The following is a 21,507-nucleotide window of genomic DNA, read 5'->3' as shown; positions in this document are numbered from 1 at the left end:
ATACATATATGTGAACGGAGCCGGGAGCGCAACCACTCCACAACCACAGCGCCGCACGCGACTTACGTTTTCATTTGCTGACTAGGGGGACCCTGATATCAACCAGCGGGGTCGGAGGTTGACTACTTTAAAATGTCAGGAGCCCTTAATGGCCCTTAATGACGGAAAACCTGTATGCAGGAGGGCATCCCATAGTAATCCATGGGTCACCGGGCTCCCATATTGGTGCATATATAGTTATATACACTTCGGTCAGATTACAATGTGTTTTCCCCGAAAAACACATTACATCAGTGCTCAGTGACTGGCTTAAAAAGAGGTAGACACATTAGAAAGTATGTAACTACATTCTGTGTGACAGCGGTAAAATAGAATAATATTCATGTTTAATCAATAATTTCACAATATCTTATTTTTAAATACAATTAATTTAACAGAGGTTTTCTTCAACTGTAATTTAAACTGTAGTCAGTTAAGTCGATGCTGCCACCCAGAGGTATCGAATGGGATCAACATCTTCCAACAGAGACCAGTAGACACTAATTTGACCATTTTGAACCAACATTTCCCAAAGACTGAAAGACTGCCCAACCCTAAATTCCAAAAATATAGCCGATGCTATGCAATATTTCAGGACATATATTTTCTGAAGGTTTTACATTACATGATTAAACACTATTTGAATGTAATGTATGAAAGTGAACATGCTTCTAATAGCTATGATATAATTCACTACACTAATTAACACAAAGTGTTAACACAAAGTGTTGGTATAATTAGTGGTTGAGACATGGTGTCTTGACATCATGGAGATGTCATCAGGTATATTGTTGTCTGCTACGGATAAAACATCTCCCTCCACACTACAAAACAGTACACAGGTTATCATATGAAAAATGTCATTTTTTATGGCACTTAACTAGCCATATTTGTTTTAAATGCTGTCTTTTATTCATAATTAAAACAACTAAAAAACATTACGGCGGTGTTTCATTCAAACCTGCTCTAGGAATTGGTACCCAAAATTAATGACAACTGACACAATTACTCCATTTGGTTTTTTTATTCTCAAAGTCAGATGTTTGTGGAAAAGGGGGGGTTGGGGGGGTGAGCTGGGTAAAAAAGAAATTGAGACTTTTTAGTGTAATACATTTTGCTCCCCTGTTCCAGGCAATCTCAGGTGTTGAAACACACAACAGACATTTTAGGTTCAAAATTGAACAGAACAACTGGGTCCCAAATAATACACCGTTCCCCAGTGGTGATTCTACAGAACTGGTATAAATTGCTGGTAAACTTGGAACTTTTATTCACAAAACAATATATTTAGTTTAAATCCAAGGCAACAAGAAACGGATTGTTGAAGTACAGAGTCATAATATATTTCAACCCATAAACTTGAAACTTAAAGAAAAATATTAATTAAATGTAATCAGAACAACTTTTGTTTCATTACATATTTTATAGATACTCATCTAATTAGCAGTACTGCATATTTGTAAAATAAATCAAAACATCAAACCGAACATCTAATATAGCAAGATGTGAAAATTATGGGTTAGGGGATAAAAAGAAACAATATGTTTGAGATGTGCATCTGTTCAATTGAAGTATAAGCAGCTATATTTGGGGATTCTTAAAAGCCCAAATCGTGTCTCAACCAGAACATTCATATCTGTGCCATTCAGGTCACCTCCATTTCAAAGTTATACCACGCTCTGCCTACTGAGCTACAGTGAAGAGCTGGGTACAAGGACACAATTTAGGGAGGAAGTGCTAACTAGTGAGACGCTTTTGAGAACCATAACCATCAGGTGGGCTCCAACTCCCTATGTGGGAAAAATCATTCTGGAGAGCAAAGGAATTGGCAGTGCATGTTAGTGGTGTCTTTATTTTACAATATTCATGGTGTTTTAAAAAACAAAATGGCTCTAAATTTGGTGCGCAAATAACATTCTCCAACCCCAATACAAACCACTTCTGTATAATCACTAACAGAATTAACATGCTTTGACATTTTAACTGGTAAATCTGACAATAACTGAGTTCAAGTGCTTTTGAAGTCAATTAGATTTAAGCTAGCATGATATGTTTGCCCACATTCCTAATGGTTAGCAAACTTTCCTTAAATATTCACAATGGTAAGATTAGCTAAAATATCTAAACTGACAAGGCTGTAATTGTGAAAAACATATTGCGGTCACCTTTAATAAAAACATCCCAATGTGGAAGCTCAGGTAACAAAATGTCCTCAGTTTCTCAGGTTTTGTTCATTCAGGTGAAATTCCCACTGGGAACAAAGACTTTACGAAAACTCAGATAGCACCTGAATGGGGTATGCTTTTGACTAGAGCCTAATATATAGAGGATAAGGCGCTATTTGTGACAGTAACAGTCTGCAGTGAGAACAATTATAATAAATACCTGTTTTCACAATGAGTACAATATAAACTGTCAACTTATATCTACACCATTGCAGACTGGAACAAACATAGCATACTATATAAATGCTTTGGCACCCTTAAGCACCAGACTTCATTAGCTTTGATATGGTAATGTCAGACGATGGTTGAGTGCGGAATGACGACAATAAATGGGCCAGAGAGAGGAATGACGACAATAAACGGGCCAGTTAAAGAAAGCTGATAGATACGGAAACAGACAAATAACGTGTCTTGACGAAGGAATGTCTTAAGAGCGAAGGAATGTCAATTGCCAATGCTTAGCAACCACTATTTGTCATGTGGTGTAACACAGCCAGTACCCCCAGTCTGTCACTGCGCTTATTTTCTAAACCACCAATATCGAAAAGCAACACAGCAACTTTGACACAGCTGAACCCCTGAAATGAAACAAGGTGTTTAAAAACAAAAAAAAAACATGACATTGATTTTCTGAGTTTCACAGATCTTTGATAATGGACATACATGTAAAGGTAAATCTGGAGAGGATGGTGGGAACTACAGTGCCGAACATACACTCACTGAAGAGTCATTCTTTTGTTTACATAGGCATGTGGATATTTTCTTTTTTTTTTTTTTACCTAATTAACAGATAAAGGTATACATAGCACAGAAACATGACACTTTGCAATCATGTATTTAGCAAAAATAAATAAATAAATCAACAGAAATGCTATTTCCCTGTGCTGAAAATAGTTGACCATCTTCAAAAGCTAGCGTTGTCCCCTTTGGCAGAAATATCTTCACAAAGCCGTTTCTTGTAACGGTCTCTACGTTTACTGGGATTCATTTTTGCCACTCTCTTCCATGCAGTTCCTTAGGCAGTCAGAATACCTCAACCAGAATTTGCACATTCAAAACAATGATAGTGCTGGATACTTTAATTTAGTAATGAATTAGTTTCTATTCTTTCGCACCTGATTCAATGTTAGCCGTTTCATGGGATAACATTACTTTTCCAGTGTTACATGTTGAATGTCAGTGGAGTGGGGAAAAAGACCAAATATCACAATGTCAAAATGACTTACTTCCTGACAGCACTACAGTATATAGTAGCTTTGAGGATTGTCTATTGTCTATATCATTGTATTGTTTTTAAAATTAATTTGCAAAGGTGTTTTCCTTTTAGGGAAACGCATGCTAAGTATTCAACATCTATGAGACAACACCAAGGTAAGCACAAGGCAACAACACTTAACAGTTGTCAGGACCTCATAATCACGTTGACTTACCATCAACGCTAATCACAGCATGCTCTCAATATCAAAACAAACAAAATTACTTGGTATAACCATACATGAACTGCAGTTATGCACATTTTACAATGAACTTATGTCCCTATAAAAGTTAGGTTTGTGTTCATTCATTTAACTTAAACCATTAGATCGTCCCATATTTTCACTGAAGAAATAGGAGACATTGTTTGTGACAGGGAATCATTCCGTTTAATTCCAACTGTTTCATAGGCATTGTTCAATACCTGCTAGACATTCAGATCCAGGTCATGGAAAGAGTGTGTGCAATTATGTGCAAGGATCCTTCAGAGTCATAATATTATCTCCTCCACAACTAGCTGTTGCAACCTAACTGGTCACCACAAAAGTGCATACACCAGGAGTATAAACTATTTACTTTAGGTCATTTTCAATGACGCTGGCACCTGGTTTCTACTGTAGGATAGGTTGTAAACAACAACATTTTGATATTGATTGTTTCACTACTTGCAAAGGAATGCTATTTTAACTCATCACACCAAACAGGTTCGATTGAACTTGCCTAAGTCTACCTGACACTATGCAGTGACCCCAGGATGGCTCTCAAGAGCTGGCGCGTCCATTTCATCCACAGGCAGGGGAGAGCTTTGCTGCGCCTCAGTTCCATCAGATACCTCAGAATGTGCACTACTGTTTAGTGACAGCGTAACGTCATCACTGTTCACGTCTGTTCGAAAGGGCAGCTTGTGGTGCGGTTTATCCGTCTCTCCACTAGGGGCAGTGTTGCCCTGCTGCAGCACCGAGGAACAGGTGTGGGCTTCCAGCGCGTTGTGGGGAAAATACAGGTTGGTACCTAGATACAGCCCTTCTGCTTGCCTGAGGTTGTCCACGCGGGGCTCGGACGTGGTTGCGGGCCCGTCCTGTGACCCAATCACGGGTCCATCGGTGGTCTTCTCTCTGGGCGGGAGCGCTGACAGGGCTGACGGGGGTTCACTAGGCACCCGGGTCGGGATGGTGGTGGGGCTCCGGTAGGACCTGGACGACGGGACGTGGTAGTAGGAATTAGTGCAATTGGGGCTGGGGTGCTGTCCATCGGGGTACCCCAAAACAGAGGAGAGGGGGGCCTGGTCCGTGTGCGAGTTCGACGGTCCGCCCCCCTCCTCCGTGGACTCCCAGTCTTCCTCGTCACTCTCCTCTTCCTCGGAGTCACTAGTGTTCAGGCTGTGGGTACTGCAGTCCGAGAGGCCACTACATAGACTACTGCCATCGTCCTCTTCCTCGTATTCCTCCTCGTCTTCCTCATCTTCGTCCTCCTCTTCCTCCTCCTCCTCCTCCTCCTCAAGGAGATGCTCTGCACTGCCGGCACTCAGCATGTGCATAATGGGTGCCGGCGGTACCGGGCTGGCGTCAGATGTCAGGGGGTACTGCGCGGCGTGCTGGACCGGGGCGTCGACCGGCAGGTCTACGCGGTATCCGTTGCCGTTGACGACCTGCGGCTGCTGCTCAAGGTTCTTCTCCAGCTCCAGCTTCATGACGGTGTGCAGGAAGTGGGTCCGGACCCGGACGGGGTTGAACTCGATACGGCCCGCGGTGTTGCTGCAGCCACCCCTGCTGCAGCCGCAGGGGAAGGACATGCGATCCACCTGCACGGAGACAGACGACGCCTCGGTCAGCATGCGGCGCACCGCCGACGGATAACCAAACACACACGCACACACACAAACGGACAGCCAAACATACTGACAGAGTTAATTCAGGAGGCCCCTCACCTCAGCTCCATTTACCTGACACTTGATTCCGGCCAGGCTGCAAGCACAGGTGGCAGGATGACAAAGACCCCGGCAGTCACAGCCGCACTCCTCCCGGGACACCCGGATGGCCCGCAGCTCATGCTTCTCCTCCACGTCGATCCGTCGCACGCCGGACGCTCGGAGCAGGGCGCTGCGACGCCTGGTGGTCAGCGGCTGCAGGAAGAAGTACTCGTCCACCTCCGTGTTGTCCAGGTCGATGTCGTCCTCCGAGATGTCGTCCAGGGTCAGCGATTCGGCCTCGTCCGACTCCACGGTGCCGTTCTTGGTCAGCTGCGGGGCAAACGGAGTGGTGAAACCACGCAACTGCCCCAAAGAAAGTGTCCGCGAGGGCATTTGGCTGGAAGTCTAACATGAACGTGCAGTGGACACTGCGAAATTGGTGTTGAGGGGGGGAGTGAAATCAGTGGGGGGGGGTCACAACCCTTGCAATAACTAAACGACCCCCCTCACACAGAAGTAAAACAGGAAATAAAGTTGCTGAGTAACAACATTTACAGCAGATATTTGACTGATCATTTTGGAAGTTCCACTCATAGCTCCTTTAAATATAGCCCATTGTCAACGTGACACTTTAGGTGTCTTTATCATCCATCTCATCTCAGCAACAGCACGGAACATGACACAAGGCCTTGTGAAGTCAAAACGTTCCACACACACAGGTGCTTCACAGACGGTCTTTAACCAAACACACCGTCAGAGGTCATGGGGAGGTGAAAGGAATCAGCAGAAAACAACGCGGGGATTATTGGTGACAATTACATGGCTGACTGCTTGTGTAAGCACACCTCTGTGTCATTACGGTCACACAGGGATGCGCTACTGGTGAACACTCTGGACCGGGGAATCCTTTTGGAATACACGATAAGGAATTCAAGGTTACTTTTCACAAGAAAGAACTTCGGCTCCGGCAGTTCGTAGTGTGCGTAATGTGTTGGAGAACGTTATTAGTCTAGCAGCGTTACTTAAATGGTGGTACAAATATCCCAAAGACAGAACGTGGATTACAGGTTTTGTAGTGGTGTGAAATGAACTAGAACATTTTCTAATCAGCAATTCCATAACTTCTGCAGAAGTCACATACCTCAAGTAAACATTTAAAATAATAAGTAAGTAACATATTAAAAAACTGGAAGGTTTGAGAGTGTTGTACTGAGGTCACGATGTTCTGGGACAGACGGGATTACAATGTTCTTTATGTTTGCCAAAACTTTTGTTTTAACTTGCTTGGACCTCAACAAATGCCAGAGCTCACTCTGACTTGGCAAGCTGGGTATTGCTAAACAACAGTATTACAGGTGCCAATATGCTAGCCGATTGGGATCTCTTTGAGTTAGTCAGTTTGTATTTCCCAGGATGACCCATTTCCCTGAAGCAAACACACAGTTCACCCATTAGCAAATTGTGCATAAATCAGTCAATCTAGACAATCATTAGATCTGACAGACAAAGTTAAACACCTCTGTTTGTGTGCAGGATGAGAACAAACCCCCAATATACATTCACAGTTAATTGTTGTTTGATACAGTTGGGTCAGGTACACTTTGTGCAATTTGCTACTAATAATTTATGTTGGCCACCATAATACTTTAATATGGAGCTGACTACCACTGCCAGTTGGACTCAACTGCTTTTATTCAGATGAAGCTGCTTACTTCTAGGTAGATGGACTTCTGAAGGTGACTTATTCTAGGTAGATGGATTTCTGAAGGTGACTACTTATAGGTAGATGGATTTCAATTCAGATGAAGTTGACTACCTTTAGGTAGATGGACTTCTATTCAGATGAAGATGACTATACCTTGAGCCTGATGGAGTTGAGTTTCTCCTCTTTGAGGTGGTCTCGCAGCATGTCTCTGTGATTCCTCTCCTGCTCCATGGCGAACTCCCCCAGGGTGTAGTGTTTCACCCAGCTGTGACGCGTGGACATGCCCAGGGTGCTCCCACCCTGCGTGGGAACGCTGGTGAAACCCTGTCGCCGGCCGAAGTAGTACACGGTCACGCTCTCAAAGTGCACGTTGCGCACACGCCGCCGCTTCTCACGCCTCGAGATGGAGGATGCTTAAGGAGCAAGGGGTGAGGTGGAGGGGGAGGTGGAGGGGGAGGTGGAGGGAAGGAGTGGGGAATTAGACTCAAAGTATCACCATCTGCTCAGTCATCCCAGTCATCATCCCAGTCATCATCCCTATCATGCGCTCCCTGTTGCCCAAACCCCACCATGACACAGACAGACAGACAGAGACAGAGAGAGAGAGATAGACAGAGACAGAAAGACAGATAGAGACAGAGAGACAGAGAGAGAGACAGACAGAGACATGGAAATCACAGTGGTTCACAGAGTTTCTTCCCTTTTCTGTCCATCTAATTCCACTGATCAGGCTCTCGGTGTCAGTCGTGCTTGAGGGAACGCCAGCGGATTAGAAAAGCCAGGACCACTTACCCTGGCATATCTACTGGGACCTTTGTCCCCTTGAAAACCCAAAAGGCTGCTCAGCAGCTCGACGTCAGAAGGCAGCATTTCGGGCCACACCGTCTACGCGGTTGTCCAGAACTGACAGACGACGTGTGTTTGCTAGGCGGCCGAGTGCATGCTGGGTAAGAAACTCACAGGCGAGGGGGGTGGAGGGGCCAGGGTTGACACTGTCACTGCCGTTCCCGCTGTCACTCCCGGCGGACACCTCGTCGTCGGATCCACGGAGAGAAAGGCACGGGGAGACGTCGCCGACGTCCACCTCCACAAACCTCCTCTTCAGAATCCCACTCATCCTGCTGGAGGTACCGAACGTCTGGGCGTGACACGGGAACAAAGGAATAAAGGCCAGAGAAATACAGAGATCAATACAATGATACAGGCAACGGCACGGGGCTCCCGGATGGCGCAGTGCTGTGCAACGCCTTCAAGTACAGCTGCGCCATTGTGGCCAGCAGTTCAAAGGATGTGCCCTCGGAAGATGCGTCACGATCTGCGACTCCAAGTGTGTTTTGGATTTGTGCCAATTGAAACGAGCAGCTCGGTGGCCTCCTTGGTCAGCCGGCTATCTGCTCGGTCATATCGTTTTGAGGGACTCATCTAGACGGGATCCTGACTGATCTAGAATGGTTCTGTCTAACACGAGTATGAGGAGACAGAAAGCCAATTCAAACTGATAGACAGACTGGTGAGCTTGCATAAATGGGGAATTTCTCAGGTAACTCTAAACAGATGTATTCATTTTTTTTATTACAATATTTTTTTCAACACATGTAGTCATGTAGGCATGTATTCATGCTAATACAGTGAGGGAAAAAAGTATTTGATCCCCTGCTTATTTTGTATGTTTGCCCACTGACAAACAAATTATCAATCTATAATTTTAATGGTAGGTTTATTTGAACAGTGAGAGACAGAATAACAACAAAAAAATCCAGAAAAATGAATGAAAAAATGTTATGAATTGATTTGCATTTTAATGAGTGAAATAAGTATTCGACCCCTCTGCAAAACATGACTTAGTACTTGGTGGCAAAACCCTTGTTGGCAATCACAGAGGTCAGACGTTTCTTGTAGTTGGCTACTAGGTTTGCTCACATCTCAGGAGGGATTTTGTCACACTCCTCTTTCCAGATCTTCTCTAATGCAACTTTAACCTTCAGCTCCCTGGCTGGGCCACTCCAAGACCTTAATGTGCTTCTTCTTGAGCCACTCCTTTGTTGCCTTGGCCGTGTGTTTTGGGTCATTGTCATGCTGGAATCCCAATCCACGACCCATTTTCAACACCTTGGCTGAGGGGAGTGGTATGAAGCCCTTGTTACTGGAGCTCTGAGGAGGCGGACACAGATGTTACAGCGGTATGAAGCCCTTTTTACTGGAGCTCCAAGGAGACGCTGTGGAGGAGGACACAGAACCTACAGTAACCGTGTGGGGGATGGGAGGACGCTTTGAAACTGGTTAAGGGTTTCCATGGCAATATCGAAGCACAAACCTACTTCCTCTTCTTCCTTTCAGTCGTTCGCACACACGCACACGCACGCACGCCGTCCCCTTCCTATCCCTGGATAGGACCACACCGTGCTACCAGCTCCACAATTCTTTTTTTTTTTTTTTTTAAACTGCTCTGGTTGCCATGGCAATAGTTTCACGACATACTGTGCGCCGAACTATGCCTTTGGTTTACCTTCCACACCGTTCTGTTCTGCCGGTGACCCAACAGGACCTGAGGTGGGGAGTTGTTCCTGCCGTGATCCGGTACTGAATGACATCACACACCGGAGTGGAGCAGAACACAGGACCTGCCTCATCTGGAGCGGCAGACAGAGTCCGGAATGCTGGCGCCCCGCCGTCTGCCGGCCGGTCTGCCTGCCTGCCAGTCGGTCGGTCGGTCTGCCGGTCTGTCGGTCACTCTGTCTGTCGGTCAGTCTTCCTTTCTCAGTGACTGATTTATTTTTATTTACTCATTTGATTTTCACAAACAGACATGCAGAGAATGTGTCCGAAGCCCCAGAAGAAGTTCATAGATACTGTCCCAAGGTACAATAAAAAGAAATGCCGGAAATTCCCTTTGAAAGTTGGCCAGTGTTTTGGTCGGCACCATGGCAGATTTGGTCAAAATGCAGCGGGCCCCAGACGTGGTCAAACGGCTCTGCTGCAGGTAGCAGCCAATTGGAACTATAACACAAAACTTAATGCTGCATAACCGCCCTCCATACCAGATGATGCAGAATGCATATGAAATATTTAAATAATTAAACAGAATACTGACATGCAAATACAGAAAGAAATTAAAACCTAGTGCACAAGAGAGGAGCTTTCTCATCTTATTTGAAAACAACAATTTCCTAGCTTGATTACAGTGACACACAATCACAAAAACCAACATGCCTAAACAGAAATGCTGGATTGTGGTTAAGCTGGGGAATGTATCCATGACTCCAGGGTTAACGCCCCGACTGTTTAGATTAGGTTGTGGGTTGACCGTGGATAGTCAGGACACCAGTCAAAAGACCAGACAGAACAGTGCCCCCTGCTGGCCCTCCAGCACCACTGCCAGCCAGGGACTGGCCATGACTCACACTGCTTAGCTTTCAGACTCAAGTCGGTGGGGGGGGGGGACGCCTGTCACAGAACGTCATCACCCCCTCTAGTTCTCCCTCTTTATATCCGTCAGTCCTCTAGCTACCCTCTCTCACACATAGACCGATTAAAAGAGCGAGAACTATCCTGTAGCTCCCCTCTCACTGCTTTCTTTCTTTCAGCCCTCGGTTGTTCACACTCTCTTGCACTTTCTGCCTGTCCACAAATCTGTTAGCTTGTGTCTGGCCTTACCGCTAGGGTTTGACTGAGGTAAAGGAATTCCTTGGAGATCAGAGAAATAGGAGACAGAAAGGGGGGGGGGGGGATTCAGTCCAGTTTGACAAGATAGAAAAGAGGTCAAGCAGGAGAATGGCAATACTAAACCGTCCTTTTCTAAGCCCTAGCACTGTATTACTCAAAGTACAGAAAGACAGAAAACCCATTGTGTCCCTCTACATGTTGCCACAAATAGCATGGAGATGAGTGAGGAAGCTTAGTAAGAAACACTGATGACAGCTCGTCCTGACCTAGACGGACTGCTAGAGTCATTTCAACTCCAAAAGTACAAAACCTACACCATTTCTCTCGGTTGGAAACTAATGTTTCAGGAATGGTAATCCGTTTTGGGGAAATATATTTATTTTTCAGAAATGAAGCGAATTAACTGAAGCTAAACTGGCAATTTATGTTAATAGGATTCATTTAATTGTATAATAAAATGTCAACATCGCAATGTTGTTGGAATGCAAAGGAAATCTGTTTCCAACTACAAAAACCATTTCAGAACAATCTGATATGGCGGTTATCATGGCTTGCTCAAATGACATGGAATGACCAGCTAGCTAGCGAGCTACACACATATGAATGCGGGCTAACTGCCAACTCAACTTAGCAGCCTGCCCTAAAATAACATCCCCCTCCTCCGTTCTATAATTCCCCTGCTCTGTACAGATTTGGGTTTATTTGTTTTCATGGTGTGTGTTTCATACAGCAGAGAAGAGTACCAACTCAGCTACTGCACTCAGTCTGGGATGAATCAGTGCTAGGCTAGCTAGCTGGCAACCCTTCACCTTACAGAGAGGAAGACTTAGAAAGGCAACGCTCTCTAGATAGATCTAGAATGTCACCACAGAAAGGGTCCGTTAAAAGGGATTCCTGATGTCACCCGGCACTGAAGAATCAGACTGCCGCAAACATGCAAACACACATGCACTTACTGACCCACCCACACAAAACACACTAGCAGGCTGACAAAGAAACCCACAGGCTGACACACATACTAACTGAAACACACACACACACACACACACACACACACACACACACACACACAGGAGGGCTACTCAACACTCTGAACACGGACCAGGCTGCATCTAGTGTAAAAGTGACTATCGATCTGTTCTTCCTCTCAGCAGAACATTATAAAAACAGAGCCCTTTTCCCCCCTCTTAGTGAAGGGAGAGCAGGGGTGCGGGGCTGGAGCACACATCAGTGAGGTCACTTCCCATTCACCTACCCACGCCTGCATACACAAATGTGGCCTTTTGAAAATGTTACTTGATTGTAATGCTATTGAGTGAGTGAGTGAGTGAGTGTGTGAATAATTGAGGAAGTGAACGAGAAGTTCCCATCGGACCTGAAAATCGAAGCTCGGTTCCATCCAAGCCTAATCAAAAAAAAAGAAATTGCACAAACCTTACACAAGACTATTTGGATTATTGCTTACATAAACCAGGTTATTAATTTGCACAAGCTTTGACGATAACCAGAGACTGAGGAGAGCAGGAAACTTGCCTTTCATACAGCCCTGTTACCAAAAAGGTTGGGACGCTGTGTAAAATGTAAAGAAAAACAGAGTGCAATGACGGCCAAATCATGTAAACCCTGTATTCAATAGAAAATAGTACAAAGACAACATATCAATTGTTGAAACTGAGACATTTTATTGTTTCTTGAAAATGATATGCCCACTATGAATTTGAAGCCAGCAACGAGTTTCAAAACAGTTGGGACAAAAGCAACAAAAGACTGGAAAAATTGTGTAATGCTAAAAAACTAAACCTGGAGGAATCACACAACTAATTAGGTCAATTGGCAACATGTCAGTAACATGATTGGGAATTAAAAGATCATTAAAGGATAATTATTTTAAGAGGATGGTCTGTCAGAAGTGAGAATGGGGAGGGGATCACCACTCTGTGAAAGACAATGCGGGCAAATAGTGCAACAATTTAAGAATAACGTTTCTCAATGTAAAATAACAAAGAGTTTGGGAATCTTATCATCTACAGTACCTGATATTAAAGGATTCAGATCATCCAGAGAAATCTCTGTATGCAAGGGATGAGGCCGAAAACCAATATTGGATGGTCGTGATCTTCGGGCCCTCAGGCGGCACTGCATTAAATACAGACACGATTCTGTAGCGGAAATCATTGCATGGGCTCAGGAACACTTCCGAACATCATTGTCTGTGAACACAGTTTGTTGCTACATCCACCAAAGCAAGTTAAAACTCTACCATGCAAAGAAACCATATTGAAACAAGATCCAGAAATGCTGTCGCCTTCACTGGACCGGAGCTCATTTAAGATTGACTGAGGCGAAATGGAAAACTGCCCTGTGGTCTGACGAATCAAGATCTAAAATTATTTTTGTGAATCATGGTCGGCGCGTCGTCTGGACTAAAGGAGAGGGATGATCTGGCTTCTTATTAGCGCACACTTCAAAAGCCAGCTTTTGTGATGGTATGGGGGTACATTAGTGGGCATGGGTGACTTGCACATCTGTGAAGGCACCATTAATGCTGAACAATATATACAGGTCTTGGAGCAACATTTGCTGCCATTCAGACCATTATTTTTCAGGGAAGGCTTTGCTTTTTTCAGCAAGACAACACCAAACCACATTCTGCACGTTTTACAACAGCATGGCTCAGTAGTAAGAGTCCGGGTGCTGAACAGGCCTGCCTGCAGTCCAGACATTTGGCGCATTATGAAACGAAAAATACGACCAAGGAGACACAAACTGAAATCCTGTATCAAGCAAGAATGGGAAAACATTTCACTTTTAAAATTACAGCAATTGGTCTCCTCAGTTCCCAAATGCTTACAGAGTATTGTTGAATGAAGAGGTATTGCAATATAGTGGTAAACATGCCCCTGTCCTAAAGTTTTTTAAACGTGTTGCTGGCATCAAATTCAGAATGTGCATGTATTTCTCCAAAACTAAATGTTTCAACATTTGATATGTTGTCTTTGTACTATTTTCAATTAAATATAGGGATAAACGATTTGCACATAATTGCATTCTGTTTTTATTTGAGAGTGTGGTAAATGGCAAATATACCACAGCTAAGAAGTGTACTTAGACACTATGCATGTACTTGCAAATTCGAAAACTGACAAAGATTGCCTTAATTACCCAAAATTACAGAGTCCCCACGGAGAAGGGATTCTCTCTCTCAGATCGAATAAAGTCTGCTTCGAGGAGTTGGGCAGTTTCTATTTCCCAACGGCAGTAGCTCACTTTAAGGCTAAGATCCACAGCAAATGTGGACATGCTTCACTGATATGCCAAACAACCCTCTGCAAGTGCTCACGGTGAATAGGAAGCACTAGTCCGGTACATGTCTCAGAGGTGGATTTAGCGCCAAAAGAGGGATGGTCGGGCAGAAAATAAAATCTCCCTTGTGAAGTATGGTGGTGGATATGTGGCGTTGTTGGTCGTTTTGCCCTCCTGGGCCCTGAGAATCTGGTTAGGACACAGAGTTTGTCAGCAATTGTAGAAATGTGGAATATGAAATGCTTTGCCCAAAAGAATGTTGACTTATGTTGATTCAGTCAAATACATTTAATTGCAGTCATTTACTGAGCCCAACATTACTTTGGCCTACACTGACATTTATCTCCGGCACAAAGCGATATAAGCCTACTGTATATTGTAGCACCTTGGGTTCAAAATAAATATAATGAACGAACCAAGCACCACGTGTTTGGTTTATTTTAATAAAACAAATAAGACATTACTTATTCTTTCTTTCCAATTGAAGTTCTTCACAATAGATCAGGCTTTTCCTTTTCCACTTAAAAAGAAACAAAACTGCCATGTTTGAATCACACAAGAGAAATAATTAGTGAAATACATACATTGGTAACAAATAATTAATTAGCAGTACAACATCACCCTGAAATTTGCATTTAATGTGTAGCCAGTGTTTGCAGTTGAGATTAACTCCATTACCACGGCTCTAGAGTTCCACCAAACACATGCGCACAAAGGGTTTGCTTATTCTTCTAAGGATTATAATAAAGTCCAATTGTTTCAAACAAGGAAAGATGTACTTGCTACATGTATTGTGCATTTGAAAAGAGCAGGCTGTGCAAATCTATAAAATAGGCTTTAAAATGGTATTTCTGTTACATTTCGGTCAGAAAGTAAAAAGTAAAACATAAAAATAATAGCTCATGTAAAATACCCTGTGGGTAAATATAGCACCACCAGCATTTCAGACAGCAATGAGCACAGTGTCCAGCCTGCGCCCGCTCCAACAGATGACAAGGAGAACGGCAGAGAGAAGATCTGCCAGTCACACAAGGAAACAAATATATATATATATTTATTTATTTTTATTCCACAGTGCATCAAGTCTGAACCCAGCCTGTTCCGAATTAATTCTTTGAAACCCAGCCCAAGCTTGTCGGACCTCGTCGGCGTTGGCCGGAAATAGCAAGCTCAGACAGAGAAAGACACGGTATGCTGCATGGCCTTTATAAAGAAAGCTCCACAGAGTGAAACGTAGGTGTTCAGCTTCAGTCCCTCGAACAGTATTCAGCAGACTATTCAGTGAGTGTGGGTAAATGTTCAGAACATAAAAATGTCTACTTACAGGTTCTCTGTATGAAAACTGGTTGCCATAGCAATGCCAGACAGATCCCACCGTGTTTAGTAAGAAGGGCACATCTGCTCTTCTGGCTATTTTGATTTGTTGTTATTGTTAATGATTTGTTTCTATTTTTTTCTTTCCTCGAGTGGTCAATTTGGGTTTTTGAAAGGGGTGTTACAAATTAAATGTATCAATACCAGTGATGTCATAATCCATCTAGACAAACATTGCAAATCCTTCAGCTCAGCCAGAACTGGAATACCTTTTACCTTGAACTTCACTCAAATTCTATGAGAGACACCGAAACCCCAGTCAATCATTTTATTTATTTTTATCAAAAGGTAAAACTGTATTGGGTTGGAAAAGACATTAAGACAGTAAGCTTTCGGAGAACAAAAACAACATTGGATATCAATATTCATTCCAAAACTCTGAATAAATTCACTCTAATGAGCGGGCTAATGCACTGTATATGTTAATTGACCACTGGCAGAATAAACAGCAGCCTTCCACAGCAAAAAGATATGTCATAGCTGTTGGACAGTAGATAGAGACTTCTAATTACTACTGTGTGTTTCCTAGAGCGTGGAAGTCAGTCCAGCCCCCCTCCCTACCTACCTACTCCTAGTGACTGGTGAAACTAATTGTGCTGCATTAAAAATGCCACAGATTTCTCTTCCAGCCACAGCTCGCTCTCCCTTTCTTGTTTAAAACTCGTTCCCTCTCCCTTTATGATTCTCTCCCTCTCCCTCTCCCCCTCTCCCTCTCCCTCTCCCTCTCCCCCTCCCCCTCCCCCTCCCTCCGCTGTGTATCTTCTATCACAGCACCAACAGAGGGCTGAGTCCAGTCCTTAGCAAAAAGCTATGGAGAATGTTTGGCTGTGACGAGGCGGGGGGGGGGGGGGGTTGGGGGTTAATAGGGTATAGTAAACTTATACATGAAACCCTGATGAAAGCTAGTCCACTAAACCAAATAGATCAACCCACAAATAAATGAATTGTGCCAGACAACGACCGTCCCTCTGTAAGTAACGCACACGAGCCGACCCTTTCAGACGATCCAGTGCCCTGGTAAGTCCATAAAAGCTCCATGTTACCTTTTGTAAGCGGCGTGTTCTCTTCTACAAGGTAGACAGCAATATGCTGCTGGAGACTGAGTGAACATTCCAATCAGCCGCCATGGCAACCGGCCATAAAGGGGAGGGGGAAGCGGGTGTGGGTGGGAGGGGTTCACTGTGCCGAAGCTTGACTTGGACTGGGAACGATAGCACCACTCACGGTGAAAGAGGCATCACGAATGCAAGCCAGGGGAGGACCGACATAACGTCGCGTCTGTACACCTCGCTCCGGTCACAGCCGTTCTACCCGTAACAGTGCAGAATTAATTATCAACAGGAACAGGAAATAATTTGGTGTAATTTCTAAGTATAGACAAACATCACTATTACACACACACACACAAATGACACAACATCTTTCTTCTGTTTGTCCACGATGTTGAAACGACGCGTCCTTTCAGAACAACATCTAACATTATTTTGCGGTCGTTTCCATCCATGTGCTGACAGTGTGTTGTGTATCAATATCCCATACTGCCCCGGGTCTACATTCTGACAGGCTATTTCCTGTTAAAAGGTGTCTCTGTCCGGATATCAAGTATCATTCAGTCCACACTGGGGCCTAGCAACCCTACCGGGCCGGCACGATGCCAATTCCTACCGTCAGGAAGGAGTTGGGCACAATATGTATCTAGGTTACAGATAAAACCCTTCTGGGTGTACTGGGGATATTAGGCTTGACGAGTGAAAGCCAACCTACCTTAGATGTTTCTTGATGTTTCTTGACTCTGTCAGGTTGTTGGCATTAGACGTTTCTGGCCTGTAAAGCAACGGACACGAATTCAGGAACAAGCGACCCTATGGATTTTTGAAGCCGTAATGTGTTGAGAAATGAGGATGCAATTCCCTGATAGTGCAGATTGGATTCTCGTGGAAAATACTCGGGCAATGAGGCCCGGCTGATAGTGAGAGTTTGGCTCGGGGGAAGTGGAAAGCCAGTGTTACTGCCCCCCCACCCCAACCCCCTCTGATCCCTCTGCTTCGCTGTTCCCTCTGGTGGTGAATAATTGGTTCCTAGGGGACTAAGGAGAGGGGCCCAGCAGCTCTACACACATCAAACGCCTCTTCTCAACAGTCTGACTGGGGCCGTATCCTCCTCTGCAGCACAGTGAGTGTGTGTGTGTGTCTAAGTGTCTTTTGACAAGAACATCATTTTCTATTCATATTATAGCAACAACGGTTTAATACATCTGGCTATGATAAATATGTATGAACTCAGAATAAGTTCAACAGAAAAAGTTAAACTATGATGTGATGAATACATGTTTAGTGTAGCGGTATATAGAATCTAATCAGTGTCTGAAAGCCGGCAGCCTCTTAAAAACATACAGCGGTGAAACAGCCTTTTCAATGACAATATATTGTAGTTATTCCTGAGACAATGGGACAGAATCTATGCGGCAATAAAAAATTTAAAAATAAAACCACGTATCTTAAGATACAATGTATATGTTCCATAGCTGCATAATTATATAGCTTTATGTGAAATATGTTGCTGTGACAATCAAAACACGCAGTTTGTCGAATACTTAGAGAATGAATATATAAAGCTCAAATGCAATCTAGGAATGTAAAAGGCTCACAAAACAGAGGCATCTAAAACAGTAACTTACCAATCATCCTGTCAAACCATCACGGAAAAACTGGCAACAGTATGATGCCCCGTAAATGAATGGTCTTGATCTGACAGATTAACCGTTAACAATCAACGCAGCTAAAATGACAGTAACGCATCATATGCCGACACAAAAACTCACAAAGGTGTGATGTGGTCCTGTAATTGACTGCGTTGTAAATACATTAGCAGGTTGCCACACGAGTTAAGCACAGAAGCGTGGACGATCCGGGATCTCTCGGCTTCACGCGCCGACAATGGTGGTGGGAAAAGGGGTGGCACGAGCTCTAAATGCAACGTGACTACGGATAGCCAATCATTCCCAGGTGAATGAAATTATGCGTATACTAAGTTGAGGAAGGCTAGTGTGGCAAATAATTATGTACGACTTTTTTTGTTGCAACAGTGTTACCTATCCCTGTAAACAATGAACCATGTTGATGAGAACTCGTAAAAAATATATTTAGGTCTGACAGATAACGAGGTGTGTGTGTGTGTGTGTGTGTGTGTGTGTGTGACGCACGCGCACCGGCGCGCACATGCTCTTTCGTGTTCGATTGTGATGCGGTGGAAAAATGTTGCTGCCATCCAGTGGAAACTTGGCCAGCTTCTCAACAGGCTATTTCAATAATGAATCTTGTGTTATTACTGTATGCATTATTGCGCTGTCAATAATGTTGTTTATTTTTGAATGTCACAGCTGAGATTCAGAGACACCGAGGATGTTTTACTGTTATGTTATTAGTAGGCTATTCGTGTCGTCTTCTGAGATGATCATGTCATACTTAGTTTGCATCCGTATGTTGGATTTGGTAGCGCCATGTAAGTGAATAGATTTACGTAATTTAATAGATTACTCAATAGCAACAGTTAAGGGACGGCTACAGCATTTGCCTCAGTCTATGATTTGCCTAAGCATCTAATTGTCAATGAGGGCAGGCATGCTGGAGAAGGTGATGTTTCAGCCAGGAGACAGTAGAGGGCGCCCGCAGACTGCACTGGATCGCTTTCGTTTAATTTCTCTGTTCCATTTTACTCAGGCCAGGCCATGGAGAATTCACTAGTCGTTAACATACACAATGACTACCTTTGCTTAACTTGTACGCGTTTTTTTAAAGAGGACATTTAACAAATGTTAAGGAAAACACAGGATGTATGAGGGCCAAATCTTGCCTAAAACTGCGTGTTTTTGCATTAGTGAACGCTGTGTTGCCGCTCTGCTCTGCATACAGCAGACGTTTAAGTATTGTGGGTAAATGAGACACTTTTTCCAGCAGTATCAGTACAGGAAAAGTGGCTGAAAACATTCTCGATGCCATCTGGGTTTGTTTTTAAAGTGCGGCCTGGACTGGGACGACTGCCAAGCCAAACAAGCTAACTGTGACCTGAAGCTAAGGATAAGTTAGCCCCTTTCTTGCGTTCTAGTCGTTGCCCTCGAGAACTCCCACTCTGAAAGTGTATAATTCTGACCTGTTTATGTTGCTGAACCTTCAGTCTTGTTCTTGGGAAGTCATTAATTTAACTCGGCAGTCAAGAAAATATGAAGGACTGGATTGAGGAAGCAGTTAAGACAGCAAAAAAGTATATTTTTGGTCAAGAATTTTTCGAAGTTAAATCAAAAGCAGCAGTATGTACACGTGAAATGCACTTAACATGAAAACACAATAGGGTGTTATAAGGGATATTGTTTACGCTTAATGCCCAAAGAATCGAGAGCCATGTGGACCTCAATCTGGTTTTTATAATAACTCAAACAGGCCACTTAACGCCGTGTCGACATTAGCTAGTATACACGTATGACCATTCACAGACTAGAGGATACTCTGTCACCTGCCGTATCAGGTGACATACGTGACAACCAAGCCGGGAAGTAAAACCTCAGTAATTGGAGCATGTGTAACAGAGGCGGTCGAACGACCACTACCGAGTGCCGAGAAACCGAATTAGTAGGCTACTGGCCCCAAAACACGTCTTGTATTTAGGCAATTCCGTATATTCCTCTGCTGGAAATTACACGTGATGTCTAATTGATGTGTAAAGTTAGGAGTTGAAGAAAATAAATACAAGCAATACAGTTAATGTGGAAATACAGCCACAATCTCCATTTGACATTCAGTGGTAAGAAAAATGTAGCTGTCCAAGCTTGCGTGTTTCTCAACCCTGCTCCTGGGCGCCCCACTGCCCTGCATGTTTTAGATGTCACACCTGATTCAAATGATCAGCTCATTATCAAGTCTTTCATGCGCTACATCAGGCATGTGAGGGCAGGGAGAAATCTAAAACATTCAGGGCAGGGGGGCGTCCAGGAGCAGGGTTGAGAAACACTGTATGATAGTCTGGTTTGTCATGACATGGTCGGCGTGTTGACGTTAAGTTTTTGTTTTGTTTTGCAGTGTTCCAATTGGAATGATGGACCTGCGCATTATAAGACCCATTTTTGACCATTCCGCTTGGAGATTGTGTGTGTGTGTATACATACGTGAAAAAGCATGTCTGTTGTAACTGCTGTAAGAGGAGCGCGTCTGGTCGATACGATACCCAGCTGAAAGTGACTCGCGTACCGTCGGCCTACACTAAATAATGGAACTGCCACAGGTTTAAGTAGAGCTGGATACCGTACACCCGCCGTCCTATCAGATGCGTCTGTCGTGGCTTCGCACTCATTAACATTATCGCATCTGTCATTGAATCTCAATCTCCCCTCCCACCTGTCTTTAATGAAAAAGACATACTAATAGAATTTCATGGTTCATCTCCTACTTTTTTGGGGGCCGAGTAGTGCCTCTGCTTTAATCGAACCCTTTAGTAGTTTCCTTCCTCACTCTCTCAACGCCCTCTTTTCCTTCCTGCATCTCCTGTTTGTACACTTCTTGGGGCAATGTTGCAGCTATAGGCACAATAGCTGAGGCTGCTTCCGAGGTTCTTTTTAAGATCATGTTGCTACATCACAGGGTTGATTATTCAGTGCATCATCTTATTGAGGAAGTCCAGAACTCCTCACAGTGCAGTTAGCGTCCATCCCAATAATGAAAAGTTCCCTGACAAACAAAAAAAAACCTCACAGCCGTCATAGCCACGTTTTAACGTCACAGGGGGACAAAAGAAATTCAGTATTCCAAGAGCATAGGACAAGTCAAATAAACCTTCAGCCATGCCTAGCACAGGAAACCCCTCCCAGGATAGGGAGGTCTGTGTGTGTTAAATAAATGGACAAAGCGACCATCACATGGGTGAGTGGGGTGGGAGGTCAATGACCTGACTGAGCATCCGTGATTTGTTCAGGAATAATGGGCTTTGAGCCAGTCATGATAGGATTCAGGCATGGGCGCTGTGAAGGTGGAGGCCTGGGTGTCAAC

The 21,507-nt window shown here is 44.0% G+C and overlaps 1 protein-coding gene across 4 annotated transcripts; it reads right to left on the bottom strand.

The window, feature by feature from the left end:
- Positions 1-1,048: 1,048 nt before the first annotated feature.
- LOC105020000 (cysteine/serine-rich nuclear protein 3) lies at positions 1,049-20,859 on the bottom strand. Of its 4 annotated transcripts, none has more exons than XM_010886613.4 (6): positions 20,631-20,859; positions 17,237-17,296; positions 8,093-8,270; positions 7,286-7,545; positions 5,446-5,757; positions 1,049-5,319 (listed from the first exon to the last, which is right to left on the bottom strand). In XM_010886613.4, exons 3-6 carry the CDS (start codon positions 8,247-8,249, stop codon positions 4,255-4,257), a joined length of 1,794 nt encoding a protein of 597 aa, XP_010884915.2. In that variant the 5' UTR covers positions 8,250-8,270; positions 17,237-17,296; positions 20,631-20,859; the 3' UTR covers positions 1,049-4,254. The 4 variants fall into 4 exon arrangements, with proteins under 4 accessions (XP_010884915.2, XP_019897842.2, XP_010884917.2 ...); XM_020042283.2 differs by lacking the exon at positions 20,631-20,859 and adding an exon at positions 19,622-19,693; XM_010886615.3 differs by lacking the exon at positions 20,631-20,859 and adding an exon at positions 18,150-18,579.
- Between the last annotated feature and the right edge of the window lie 648 nt (positions 20,860-21,507).

This window comes from Esox lucius, chromosome 22 (genome assembly GCF_011004845.1).
Source record: "Esox lucius isolate fEsoLuc1 chromosome 22, fEsoLuc1.pri, whole genome shotgun sequence".
In the NCBI taxonomy this organism is placed as follows: domain Eukaryota; kingdom Metazoa; phylum Chordata; class Actinopteri; order Esociformes; family Esocidae; genus Esox; species Esox lucius.
Note: the sequence above shows the minus strand (reverse complement) of the source record. Positions and strands in the feature narration are given on the sequence as shown.